The following is a 13,217-nucleotide window of genomic DNA, read 5'->3' as shown; positions in this document are numbered from 1 at the left end:
CCTTTAGGTACTGGAGACAATCTCCTGTTACCCCGAAAACATGGAGGCCAAGGAACTCCGGAGGATCCTCACACAGCCACACTTCATGGTGGGTCATCTCCATCTCTCTCTCTCTGTGTGTGTGTGTGTGTGTGTAAACAAATGATCATGACTGGGTCGAGCTCCTTAGTTTGTCCACTATAGACCAGCAGGTATGGAGGGAGGGAGTAATCTGTTAGATCAGCAAGACAAAGGGGAGGGGCTGTCAGATATAGCAGACAGGTTTATGGGTGGGGCTACAGCAACAGCAGAGGTCAACAGCAGAGCCACAGCCACGGACCTGTCTCTAGTGGGATCACTGGTGAGGAACTGGGATCATGGGGTCTTGGCTAAATCTAATCAAACGTCTTATTTGAAGGGGATTTAACTTACGTTAGGTCACATGGGAACTTGGATGTGTTGTTTTGCATACTTTGCCCCATTTTGGGGTTTATGGTGTACAGACTGCTTTCTGTTAGGGGGTTACATTCTGTATTTTAAACACTTGAGTTGGAAGGACTCATTAGTCAAAATAGAAGGTAAAAAAAAGAATAAGAGAAAAAAACGGTCTGCTTTTCTGGAATGTTCTCCTCTTTCTCTCTTCATCTCCTCTGGTGTCAGGGTTTTTTCTGGATCAAAAAGGGGCGTGGCAGGGGTCGTGGTAATGGGCGTTGTCGGCGCGGCTGAATTTTAGGGAACATTTTACAGGTCCACATCTTGGCTGTGTAGAGAAGGTTTAGCATTTCCTGCTATTCTACACATTTCTCCATGGAGCTGAGAGACATTTTGCAGTTTTAAAGCTAATTTCCTACAATTCTACACATTTTGCTATGGAACTGAGAGAAAATGTAGCCGTTTTAAAGCTAATTTCCTCCAATTCTATGTATTTTGCCATGGTTAATGTGGAGTTCTTTTGCTCAAACATAATAACATCTATTCTGCTAAATTAATTGTTTTGGGAATTTTCTGTTCTTCCTGACTGTCTAGCTTTTATTTTGGTGATTGTTAGTTCTCAAAGATTATAATGTAAAAATATATTGGTCCATTATCTTTTCTAAATACTTTCTGGCTTTAGTCGTTTTTAAGTTTAAACTGAAAGCTTTTTCCATGCTGACATTTTTTGGGGACTTAGGCGGCCCGAAAAAACGCTTAGGTGGCCCGCCCAAGGATTTCAATGGCAGAAAAATCTGTGGTTGTATGTTACAGTTAAAGCTGAAATATGTAACCTTTTGGGCAGCCTGACCAAATTTACATAGAAATGTTAGTTATAGATCCTAGGGCGGCAGATAGCTTAGCGGTTAAGAGCGTTGTGCCAGTAACCGAAAGGTCGCTGGTTCTAATCCCCGAGCCGACTAGGTGAAAAATCTGTCGATGTGCCCTTGAGCAAGGCACTTAACCCTAATTGCTCCTGTAAGTAGCTCTGGATAAGAGCGTCTGCTAAATGACCTATTTATTATTTATTTATCTGTCTTTCTCATTGAAAGTGAGTCTAAGAAGCTGTAGATCTGTTCTATGTGGCCATTTCTATGCTTCCCATTCTTAAGTTTCGTTTTTGCGTTTTTTACTTTTGGTTTTGTACACCAGCTTCGAACAGCTGAAAATACATTAATTTTGGTGATGGAAAATATATTTCACAGCGGTTTAGATGGTACAATGATTCTCTGCACTATACTTGCTTGTTTTGTCACATAAACCGAAATTAGGCAAACAATTAGAATTTTAGCAACTAGGAAATGGCGGAGCATTTCTGCGTAGTGCACCTTTTTAAAGCTGAGGTGTGTTTGGCTGTCCATCCTCTAACCTCTGCTTAGTCTCTGACCCAGAGGGTATTTCTGTACTGATACAAATACTGACATCTCAACGCTGGGAGCCCTCTCCTTTTCGCTCAGCCTACAGACTGACACAGTGGCTTGGGCTAAAGAAGGGGGGGGGGTCCCCCTTACCTGGTGACACAAGATTTAAAAAAACGTATATTCCATCTGGATACAAGTATTTTTTGTAGACCCATAGTAGCTTACCCAGTCTTTTAGTCACGTTTCATAAGACCAAGCAAATAATGCCTTGCAGCTAAAATGTCTTGGGGCTGCTCTGTTTTAATAGGAGGCAGGTTATGAAGTTACCAGTGGTGTGTGTGTGTGTGTGTGTAGTAGGTAGGGAGGTATTGCGACACGTTGTGTGTCAATGACAATCGGTGGTGTCAGAAAGAGGGTTAGTGTAAGCCATGCTCTCTGTTCCATGTACATTCCTCTCTCTCTCAAACACATGCCTCTGTATGTGACCCCATAACCATGTCCTCAGTCGCTTCCTTACTAACAGGCTATATTATGTACCTTGTGTGCCCCCTGTTGTTTAAAAGGCCATATTGCACACTCATTGTCTGCTGTAGATGTGTCTGTGTGAGGGTGTGTCTTACAGTAGACTTGCATGATCCAGTATAATCCATGTTTAATGACTGTGTGTGTGTGGGTAGGCCTTGCTCCAGACCCATGATGTGGTGGCCCATGAGGTGTACAGTGATGAGGCTCTGAGGGTGACCCCCCCGCCCACCTCACCCTACCTGAACGGAGACTCTCCCGAGAGCACCAACGGAGACATGGACCTGGAGAACGTGACGAGAGTACGCCTGGTTCAGTTCCAGAAGAATACTGACGAACCTATGGTACGACACACACACACACACACACACACACACCACACATACACATTTACTGACTCTTCCTGTTTGACCTTCCACCCTTGACGTCTTCAGGGCATCACTCTGAAGATGAACGATCTGAACCACTGCATCGTGGCCCGTATCATGCACGGAGGAATGATACACAGACAAGGTACAGGACACTTTTGGAATATGCCGTACACCCTAGCACAAACAAACCCACATTCACCCTCACTCTTTTTTAGGTACGCTGCATGTCGGAGACGAGATCAGAGAGATCAACGGGATCAGCGTGGCGAATCAGACCGTAGAACAGCTCCAGAAGATGCTGGTGTGTAGTCCAATCAGATTCTGTCGTTCTCACCATTGTCCAATCAGTTTGATTTGTCCTTAAACATTACTAAAAATACATGTGTGTAAGACTTATTGGTTGTGATCATTTGATGATAATGTTGTCCCCACAGAGGGAAATGCGAGGGAGCATTACCTTTAAGATCGTCCCCAGCTACCGGTCCCAGTCCATGTCTTGCGAGGTATGGACCGATTCTCTTGTGTCTCTAGAAAATCAGGTAAATGGGGTAAAGGAGCATTCTATTCTTCAGTTATAAGCCATTTTCTGTTGGGATGTTTTTCACGTTTTTTTGTTCATGTGTGTCTGCAGAAAGAGTCCCCAGACCTATCCAGACAGTCGCCAGCCAACGGCCACGCTAGCGTCACTAGCTCCATCCTGGTGAGGATCTGTGGCTTGATATAGCTTCTGTCAGATGACTCTATTGTGTTGTATTAGATGTGTATTAACTCTGTGTTAACTCTGTGTGTAGGATCTGCCCTCTACCATCCAGCCTAAAGGACGACAGGTGAGCGCTATAGACTTCCCTTCCCTAACTCCTCCAGTCTTCTCTCCTGTCGGACTCGTCATCTCTCACATGGCTTTGTCTATACCAGGGACACCATTTGCTTGTTTGTGTGTGTGTGTACGTCTCTGTGTGTATCTGTGTGTATGTCTCTGCGTTTGTGTGTACAGTGCATTCGGAAAGTATTCAGACCCCTTCACGTTTTACACATTTTGTTACGTTACATAATGTTACCCCATAATGACAAAGCGAAAACAGAAATACCTTATTTACGTAAGTATTCAGACCCTTTGCTATGAGACTCTAAATTGAGCTCAGGTGCATCCTGTTTCCATTGATTATCCTTGAGATGTTTCTACAACTTGATTGGAGTCCACCTGTGGTAAATTCAATTGATTGGACATGATTTGGAAAGGCACACACCTGTGTATATATGGTCCCACAGTTGACAGTGCACGTCAGAGCAAAAACCAAGCCATGAGGTCGAAGGAATTGTCCGTAGAGCTCCGAGACAGGATTGTGTCGAGGCACAGATCTGGGGAAGGCTACCAAAAAATGTCTGCTGCATTGAAGGTCCCCAAGAACACAGTGGCCTACATCATTCTTAAATGGAAGAAGTTTGGAACCACCAAGACTCTTCCTAGAACTGACCGCCCGGCCAAACTGAGCAATTGAGGGAGAAAGGCCTTGGTCAGGGAGGTGACCAAGAACCCGATGGTCACTCTGACAAAGCTCTAGAGTTCCTCTGTGGAGATGGGAGAACCTTCCAGAATGACAACCATCTCTGCAGCACTCCACCAATCAGGCCTTTATGGTAGAGTGGCCAGACGGAAGCCACTCCTCAGTAAAAGGCACATGACAGCCCGCTTGGAGTTTGCCAAAAGGCACCTAAAGGACTCTGACCATGAGAAACAAGATTCTCTCGTCTGATGAAACCAAGATTGAACTCTTTGGCCTGAATGCCAAGCGTCACGTCTGGAGGAAACCTGGCACCATCCCTACGGTGAAGCGTGGTGGCAGCATCATGCTGTGGGGATGTTTTTCAGCGGCAGGGACTGGGAGACTAGTCAGGATCGAGGGAAAGATGAACAGAGCAAAGTACAGAGAGAGATCCTTTATGAAAACCTGCTCCAGAGCGCACTGGACCTCAGACTGGGGCGAAGGTTCACCTTCCAACGGGTCAACGACCTCAAGCACACAGCCAAAACAACGCAGGTGTGGCTTCGGGACAAGTCTCTGAATGTCCTTGAGTGGCCCAGCCAGAGCCCGGACTTGAACCCGATCGAACATCTCTGGAGAGACCTGAAAATAGCTGTGCAGCGACGTTCCCCATTCAACCTGACCGAGCCTGAGAGGATCTGAGAGAAGAATGGGAGAAACTCCCCAAATACAGGTGTGCAAAGCTTGTAGCGTCATACCCAAGAAGACACGAGGCTGTAATCGCTGCCAAAGGTGCTTCAACAAATTACTGAGTAAAGGGTCTGAATACTTATGTAAATGTGATATACATCTGCAACAATTTCTGAAAACCTGCTTTTGCTTTGTCGTTATGGGGTATTGTGTGTAGATTGATGAGAAAAACAACAATTTAATCAATTTTATTATAAAGGCTGTAACGTAACAATGTGGAAAAAGTCAAGGGGTCTGAATACTTTTAGAATGCACTCTATATCTGTGTATGTGTCAAACATCATTTGGATCCATGTCATCTTAAATTCCCCCTCCATGTATAAAAGGGATACTTTGTGATTTTGGCAATGAGGCCCTTTATCTACTTACCCAGAGTCAGTTGAACTTGTGGATACCATTTGTATGTCTCTGTGTGCAGTTTGAAGGAAGTTGCTAACTAGCGCTAGCGCAATTGCTAACTAGTGTTAGCGCAATGACTGGAAGTCTATGGGTATCTGATAACATGCTAGTAGATACCCATAGACTTTCAGTCATTGCGCTAACGCTAGCTAGTGTTGGCTCACACAAATTCCTCCAACTTCCTTCATATTGGACACAGAGACATAAAAATGGTGTCCATGAGTTATTCTGACTGTGGAGAAGTAGATAAAGGGTTTCATTGCCAAAGTCACCCTGTCTGTCGTAACCCGTCTCCCTGTCGTAACATGTCCCCGTCTCCCTGTCGTAACATGTCCCCGTCTCCCTGTCGTAACATGTCCCCGTCTCCCTGTCGTAACCCGTCTCCCTGTCGTAACATGTCCCCGTCTCCCTGTCGTAACATGTCCCCTTCTCCCTGTCGTAACATGTCCCCTTCTCCCTGTCGTAACCCGTCTCCCTGTCGTAACCCGTCTCCCTGTCGTAACCTGTCCCCGTCTCCCTGTCGTAACCCGTCTCCCTGTCGTAACCCGTCTCCCTGTCGTAACATGTCCCCTTCTCCCTGTCGTAACATGTCCCTGTCCCCCCGTCACAAGCTGTACTCCTCAGTCTCACTCACCTCCTTTGTCGATGTCCCGTATGTTTTCTACTGCATGATGTGTGTGTGTGATGCTCTCAACCCCCTAGATCTCCAGACCTGCCATCAAGGACAAAATGTCCATCAAGGTAAGATCTCTCAGTGGATCCAAGTAGCAGTAGATCCCATGCAGTATATCCCTCATTGTAGCTCTTGTAGATCCAACATTAGCTGGCGTCCATAATCCCCCTCCCCCCTACATTTAAAATTGTTGGTTGTTTGCTCGTAAGATGTAGCCAATCGGAGGCAACCAGAACGATTAAAATGGTACAGCTTTCTTTGATTTGCCTAATTTCATTTCTCTTCTTCTTCTTCTTCCCTCCTCTGCTTCTTTGCTTGTTTACTGTGTCGATTGTGGCCATTTTGACCAATCAATGTCCCATACAGCTCTCGTCAGGAGTTTGACCATTCAAAATCACCTCTTTCCTCCATACCTCCAGCTTGATCAATCACAGTCCCCCTATTCCCTCCCAGATCAGTGGGCCTGACCAATCACGTTTCTCCGTTTCCTCCCTCAGATCTACGTGCGTGCCCAGTTTGAGTACGACCCTGCCAAGGATGACCTCATCCCCTGTAAGGAGGCCGGGATCCGCTTCCGGGTGGGTGACATCATCCAGATCATCAGTAAGGACGACCACAACTGGTGGCAGGGCAAGCTGGAGAACACTAAGAATGGAACCGCAGGGCTCATACCGTCACCAGAACTACAAGAGTGGTGAGGACAGAACCCATACTGTACAACCCGGCAGGGTTGGTACTTCCATTCCAATTCCATTTCCAATTCAGGAAGTGGATTGAAATTATAATGCAAGAATTGCTAAAAATCCTCATAGGAAAAGTGCTGTATATTTTTCTAATTATTCAGCAGAAATGTGACGCTGGTCTTTGGTTTTGAAGGCCGTTACCACAGATTTAAAATAAGTGAAGTATCTGTATTTCCTTACATTTTACTACACCCCCTCCAGGCGTGTGGCGTGTATCGCCATGGAGAAGACCAAGCAGGAGCAGCAGGCCAGCTGTACCTGGTTTGGCAAGAAGAAGAAACAGTACAAAGACAAGTACCTGGCCAAGCACAACGCAGGTACACACACACACACACACACACACACACACACCGCATGTTTTAGTAATACAATCAGAAACCAATTATTTATTCAGTGGAACTACGTGTGTGTGTAAAAGTGTTTTGCTTGACATGTTGGCTATTAGATATTCCAAATGTTGCCGTTGTGTTTTATATTGTATGATGCATTCAAATGTTATTCCTTGTTTGATATTCTCTTGCAGCTTTATTCACTGGCCAAAAAATTGTCTCAATTCTGAATGTAGTATATTTTTATTGTATAATAAAGACCAATTCCCGTCTGTAGAGCTAAATGTTTGAGTCACATAGCTTACTACTGTACTGCATGCGGTCTGTGAAATGGTTTCCAAATGAGTCTGACTAATGCTGCGTGTTCTTTCCCCAGAACGGCCCCCTTTCCTCCCTCAAAGAGCTCCCCTCTAAACGTTGTCTCAATGTTGACTGAATGTTACATGTCTAACGCTCCTGCCATTAACAACCTGGCCTCCGAGTCCAAGCTGTGTACTGTAATGTTTTTATTTTAAGTTTTCTTCTATTAACCCTCCCCTCCCTCCTTCCCTCTGTTCTGTCTATCTTTCACGCGTCTCTTACCCAATGGCTTGGCTGCATGTAAGTAACTCTGAATGATGCCCAATGACGCCCTCCTCCGTTTCTCTCCCTCTATCCTCTACTTTGTTCAGTCTCTTTTCCTTGTTTGACATCAGTAACCAGTTTGAACTTCTATTTCGTTGTTTAATTTGTTCGTCCTTGTTTTTAATGTTTTATGTGTCCTTGTTTGTCCATCTGTCACAGACCTGAAGTATTGAACTTGTGATTAAAATAATTCCAATCACACTTAGGCCCTTTTTTAGATGGCAAAAACAAACCACAATCTCTTTCACACAGTTATCGGTAAACGTATTTCAGTGATGATTTATCCGTTCTTTATTTAAGCCATTCATTTGATTCACCTCACTGTGCTGTGCACTACAGACAACCCCCTTCCATTGTGTGTGTTTCATTATTCCTATGGCTCTGTGAACTGTCATCTCTAATGCCTTTCACCCCCTCTGTTTCAGTGTTTGACCAACTAGACCTGGTCACGTATGAAGAGGTGGTCAAACTGCCTGCGTTCAAGAGGAAAACACTTGTCTTGTTGGGTACGTTAGACAGATGGTTCTTAGGTAGTGTTAACAAAAGGGGAACAGTTGGCAACACATTATTGAATGTCTCTGTCTCATTGTCTTGTCTGATGTCTCTCTCTCCAGGGGCCCATGGAGTTGGCAGGAGGCACATCAAGAACACGCTCATCACTAAGCACCCAGACCGATTTGCCTACCCCATTCCTCGTAAGACACACACCACACCACTACCACATCACTACTACCACACCACCACCACACCACTACTACCACTACCACATCTCTACTACCACACCACCACCACACCACTACCACACCACCACACCACTACCACCACACCACTACTACCACTACCACACTACCACACCACTACACCACTACTACCACTACCACACCACTACTACCACTACCACACCACTACCACACCACTACATCACTACCACTACCACCACATCACTACCACTACACCACCACATTACTACCACACTACCACATCACCACCACCACATCACTACCACACCACCACTAACACACCACTACCACACCACCACCCCCACCAATACCATCACCACACCACTACCAACATCACAACAACTACATGGAAATCTATGCACTAAGACAGAACTTGATTGTAGGAACCTCCAATCAGTTTCTATCACACTCACCCCTCCCTCCTCTCTCTCTCTCTCTCTCCCTCCCTCCCTCTCTCCCTCCCTCCCTCCCCCCTCTCTCTCACTCCCTCTCCCTCTCCCCACAGACACAACCAGACCTCCAAAGAAGGATGAGGAGAATGGGAAGAACTACTACTTTGTGACTCATGACCAGATGATGCAGGACATCAGTAACAATGACTACCTGGAGTACGGTAGTCACGAGGACGCCATGTACGGCACACGGCTAGAGACCATCCGCCAGATCCACCAGCAGGGTATGATCTCCATACTGGACGTGGAACCACAGGTAGGTGTTTTTATGTGAGGTGGAGATGGGTGGGGGTTGTTTTTGTGTGAGGTGGAGATGGGTGTTTTTTTTTTATGTGAGGTGGAGATGGGTGGGGTTGTTTTTGTGTGGGGTGGAGATGGGTGGGGTTGTTTTTGTGTGAGGTGGAGATGGGTGTTTTTTTTTTATGTGAGGTGGAGATGGGTGGGGTTGTTTTTGTGTGGGGTGGAGATGGGTGGGGTTGTTTTTGTGTGAGGTGGAGATGGGTGTTTTTTTTTTATGTGAGGTGGAGATGGGTGGGGTTGTTTTTGTGTGGGGTGGAGATGGGTGGGGTTGTTTTTGTGTGGGGTGGAGATGGGTGGGGTTGTTTTTGTGTGGGGTGGAGATGGGTGGGGATGTTTTTGTGTGGGGTGGAGTTGGGTGGGGTTGTTTTTATGTGAGGTGGAGATGGGTGGGGTTGTTTTTATGTGAGGTGGAGATGGGTGTTTTTTTTAAATGTGAGGTGGAGATGGGTGGGGTTGTTTTTGTGTGGGGTGGAGATGGGTGGGGTTGTTTTTGTGTGGGGTGGAGATGGGTGGGGTTGTTTTTGTGTGGGGTGGAGATGGGTGGGGATGTTTTTGTGTGGGGTGGAGTTGGGTGGGGTTGTTTTTATGTGAGGTGGAGATGGGTGGGGTTGTTTTTATGTGAGGTGGAGATGGGTGTTTTTTTTTAATGTGAGGTGGAGATGGGTGGGGTTGTTTTTGTGTGGGGTGGAGATGGGTGGGGTTGTTTTTGTGTGGGGTGGAGATGGGTGGGGTTGTTTTTGTGTGGGGTGGAGATGGGTGGGGATGTTTTTGTGTGAGGTGGAGATGGGTGGGGATGTTTTTGTGTGGGGTGGAGATGGGTGGGGTTGTTTTTGTGTGGGGTGGAGATGGGTGGGGTTGTTTTTGTGTGGGGTGGAGATGGGTGGGGTTGTTTTTGTGTGGGGTGGAGATGGGTGGGGTTGTTTTTGTGTGGGGTGGAGATGGGTGGGGATGTTTTTGTGTGGGGTGGAGATGGGTGGGGTTGTTTTTGTGTGGGGTGGAGATGGGTGGGGTTGTTTTTGTGTGGGGTGGAGATGGGTGGGGTTGTTTTTGTGTGGGGTGGAGATGGGTGGGGATGTTTTTGTGTGGGGTGGAGATGGGTGGGGTTGTTTTTGTGTGGGGTGGAGATGGGTGGGGTTGTTTTTGTGAGTCCAGTATTTATTAAGCAGTATATATTCCACCGGCAGAAAATCAATGATGGTGGACGCTGACCTAATGTTAACTTTTATGTCTTTCCCTGACCCTTAACCTAAATTAAAATATACCTGACCTTAACTCTAACCTTAACTCTAACCTAACCCTCACTCTTAAACCTAACCTTCATTAAGCTCTAAGTTTTAGTTCTGCCGGTTGAAAATACACTTCCTGTTCATTGATACTGTGGAGAGTTTTTAAATGTAGCTTACTAGTCAGTTTTCTGTCAGTCATCTCTTGTTTCTCTTCAGGCACTCAAGGTGTTGAGGACGGCTGAGTTTGCCCCTTACGTTGTGTTCATCGCAGCTCCCACCATCACCCCTGGAATGAACGAGGTTAGGGCCAACACACACACACACACTGCTACTGTGTCCGTCATGTTTTGGGTTGTCTCTGTAATTTTGCTGTGGTGAAAGGTCCATCACACTGCATGTGTCCTGTCTGTGTGCATTCCTGTTGATTTTTCTTTGGCATGCCTTTCTCCTTTCACCCAAGCTTCCCAAGTGGTGCAGGAAACTGCCTGTAAGTACTGGATATGTAGAAGTAGTTTAGCTCATATACACACATTTTATAGGTGTGTGTATTGTGTTTGTGTGTCAATGGTTTGTTGTTTTTGAGTATACCAATAGTTTGGAGTCTCCGGGAGTACCATTTCCTCTTTCTTTCCATTGTGTGACTCTACCCTTCCCACAATGCCTGGAACAAGTGTATTTTCTTCCCGTTATTCTGACTCTCTCTCTTCCCTCTCCTCCTCCTCCCCTCCTCCCTCCAGGATGACTCCCTCCAGCGGCTGCAGAAGGAGTCAGAGGGCCTCCAGAAGACCTACGCCCATTACTTTGACCAGACCATCATCAACAACGAGATTGACGACACCATCCGTCTGCTGGAGGAGGCCGTGAACCTGGTGTGCACCACCGCCCAGTGGGTCCCTGTGTCCTGGGTTTACTAACCCCTGAACCCAGACCATCCATCCAACCAACCCCAGACCAACACCAAACTCTGACTTTCGTCCCCAATTCCCGAACAAACCCCGGTTTTCTTTTACAATGCATCTCTGTGGAACATCTCCGTGGAACATCTCTGTGGAAACCGTGTAGATGAAGGAAAAAATGAATGAAAAAGGACTGAAACCGCCTCTGAAACCTCAGTCAGTCCTCCTGCAGAACAACAGTGACTTCTGTCCCACTGTCCCCCTCCTCTCCACTCCTTACCAACTGCCTCAAAGGCACATTGTTGTGTGTGTGTGTATATATATACATATATATATAATAGAAAAATAATAAATATGGTCCTTAAGTTGAATGTGGGGAGGGAGGGGGGTGACGTTGTAGACATTTTCTACCTTATTTCTTTTTGTATGATTACAGAGACTGCTGTCTGAGGGGAGAAGGAGAGGAGGACAAACGTGACACGGTGATGGGTGTCGGGGTGTCTGTGTTGCTGTTTACCTTGTATAAGGCATTTCCTATGATCATCAGTCAGAAGCTAGCCGTGTGCCCCCCTGACCCCTTACTCCTATTGGTCGCCTCATGCTCTTTGTGCTCCGCCCCTCAGAGTCAGCGGAGGTCCCTCTTGCACAGTCGCCGCTGCCGCAGTGGCACCACGTCCTATTGGGCGGATAGAAAAGCACAGTAAACTCGGCAGTGAACACCCCTCCCCCTATCCCCTTCCTGTTATTTATTTCATAGGTCCCTGAATCTGTCAATCAAATCGTTGAAGGAGCACACTCCCCCCCCCCCCTCCCTCTGAAGTTCTCCCTTCATTCCCTACATACCCTGTTTGTTTACATCTGTTTGCACAATGGAGAGAACAGGTGCTCTCTCTCTCTCTCTCTCTCTCTCCCTCTCCCCTCCTTTGTTTCTCTCTCTCTCTGTAAAGCGATGATTCTCCTCGGTCAGAGCATGTGTGCGTGGTCATCGCCAAAGCACTGGTGTCCAAGCCAGAGGGCATCCCTCTTATCTGGAAGGACGGACAGAAGGAGGGAAGAAAACAAAATCTAACACGGTCACCCTGCAGGCGGCTGGGGCAGAAGACTATGACTCCTATGCACACCCTCCAGTCCTGCAGGCCCATAATAGTGAGCCGTGTATGTAAATTGTCTCCATTTGATTTGTCGTGGGAATGGGAGGGGATACAGAGTACGATGTCCATTCCTATAGGTCCGCCATTTCAAAGCTGTGTCGTCTTAAAAGAGTATTACTGTTTTAAGTTCAATGGAAGGAGATGCATTTTTATGGTGTGTAAATGTTTCGATGGTTCGTAAGTCATATGAGTGATGCCAAGAGCCAGTGTGTGTATAATAATAATAATCCTAAAAGAGCTCATTATGTGACAAACTCTTTATAACACTTTACTTGTGGTGACATGACATAGCGCCTTATGAGCACTGTCGTAAGAAGGGCATAGTGCCTGTCTTGAACTGTCGTATCATAAAAAAAAAAAAATGCTTTGTCATGCTTATGACAGTGTGTTGTGTAGGGGTTATATCTCTCCACCTCGAGTAAAGTGTTACCATTTAAAGTCCCGTGTAAAGTTCCCTCTGCAAATGACAAAAGCAGCTCTTCGGTATGAATTGTTGTTCTGTTTCTTTTCTGTTTTGTAAAAAATATATTTCATTTTAAGTGTTGACAAAGTAAACTGCCTTTGGGTTCTGTCTCATTTAAGTCCCTACAGTCTCTAGTGCACACCTCTACTGTTTGTGTGTGTGGATGTGTTTAGCCCTTGGTGTGTACTGTGGATATAGGTGTGGATGGGTGGTTGTGTGTGTGATGCAATGCAGTAGTCTGCTTATACTGAACATTATGGTCATGGAAGTGCTTCCATTGTCC

The 13,217-nt window shown here is 46.1% G+C and overlaps 1 protein-coding gene across 1 annotated transcript in view; it reads left to right on the top strand.

Annotated features, from left to right (window-relative positions):
* The window catches only part of LOC311109915 (peripheral plasma membrane protein CASK-like), a 35,617-nt gene extending 24,019 nt beyond the window's left edge, over positions 1-11,598 (top strand). The window contains exons 13-26 of the mRNA XM_084152931.1: positions 8-88; positions 2,489-2,677; positions 2,768-2,846; positions 2,920-3,005; positions 3,139-3,243; positions 3,336-3,404; positions 3,496-3,531; positions 6,508-6,704; positions 6,955-7,070; positions 8,132-8,212; positions 8,321-8,401; positions 8,952-9,154; positions 10,641-10,724; positions 11,162-11,598. Coding sequence (XP_084009057.1) covers positions 8-88; positions 2,489-2,677; positions 2,768-2,846; positions 2,920-3,005; positions 3,139-3,243; positions 3,336-3,404; positions 3,496-3,531; positions 6,508-6,704; positions 6,955-7,070; positions 8,132-8,212; positions 8,321-8,401; positions 8,952-9,154; positions 10,641-10,724; positions 11,162-11,338 — 1,584 coding nt within the window. The 3' untranslated portion in view covers positions 11,339-11,598. The remainder of the gene's footprint in view (positions 1-7; positions 89-2,488; positions 2,678-2,767; positions 2,847-2,919; positions 3,006-3,138; positions 3,244-3,335; positions 3,405-3,495; positions 3,532-6,507; positions 6,705-6,954; positions 7,071-8,131; positions 8,213-8,320; positions 8,402-8,951; positions 9,155-10,640; positions 10,725-11,161) is intronic.
* The last annotated feature ends 1,619 nt before the right edge of the window (positions 11,599-13,217 follow it).

This window comes from Coregonus lavaretus (assembly GCF_964263955.1).
Source record: "Coregonus lavaretus genome assembly, chromosome: 35".
NCBI lineage: Eukaryota > Metazoa > Chordata > Actinopteri > Salmoniformes > Salmonidae > Coregonus > Coregonus lavaretus.
The sequence above is the reverse complement of the archived record's forward strand: the minus strand, read 5'-3'. Positions and strand labels throughout refer to the sequence as shown.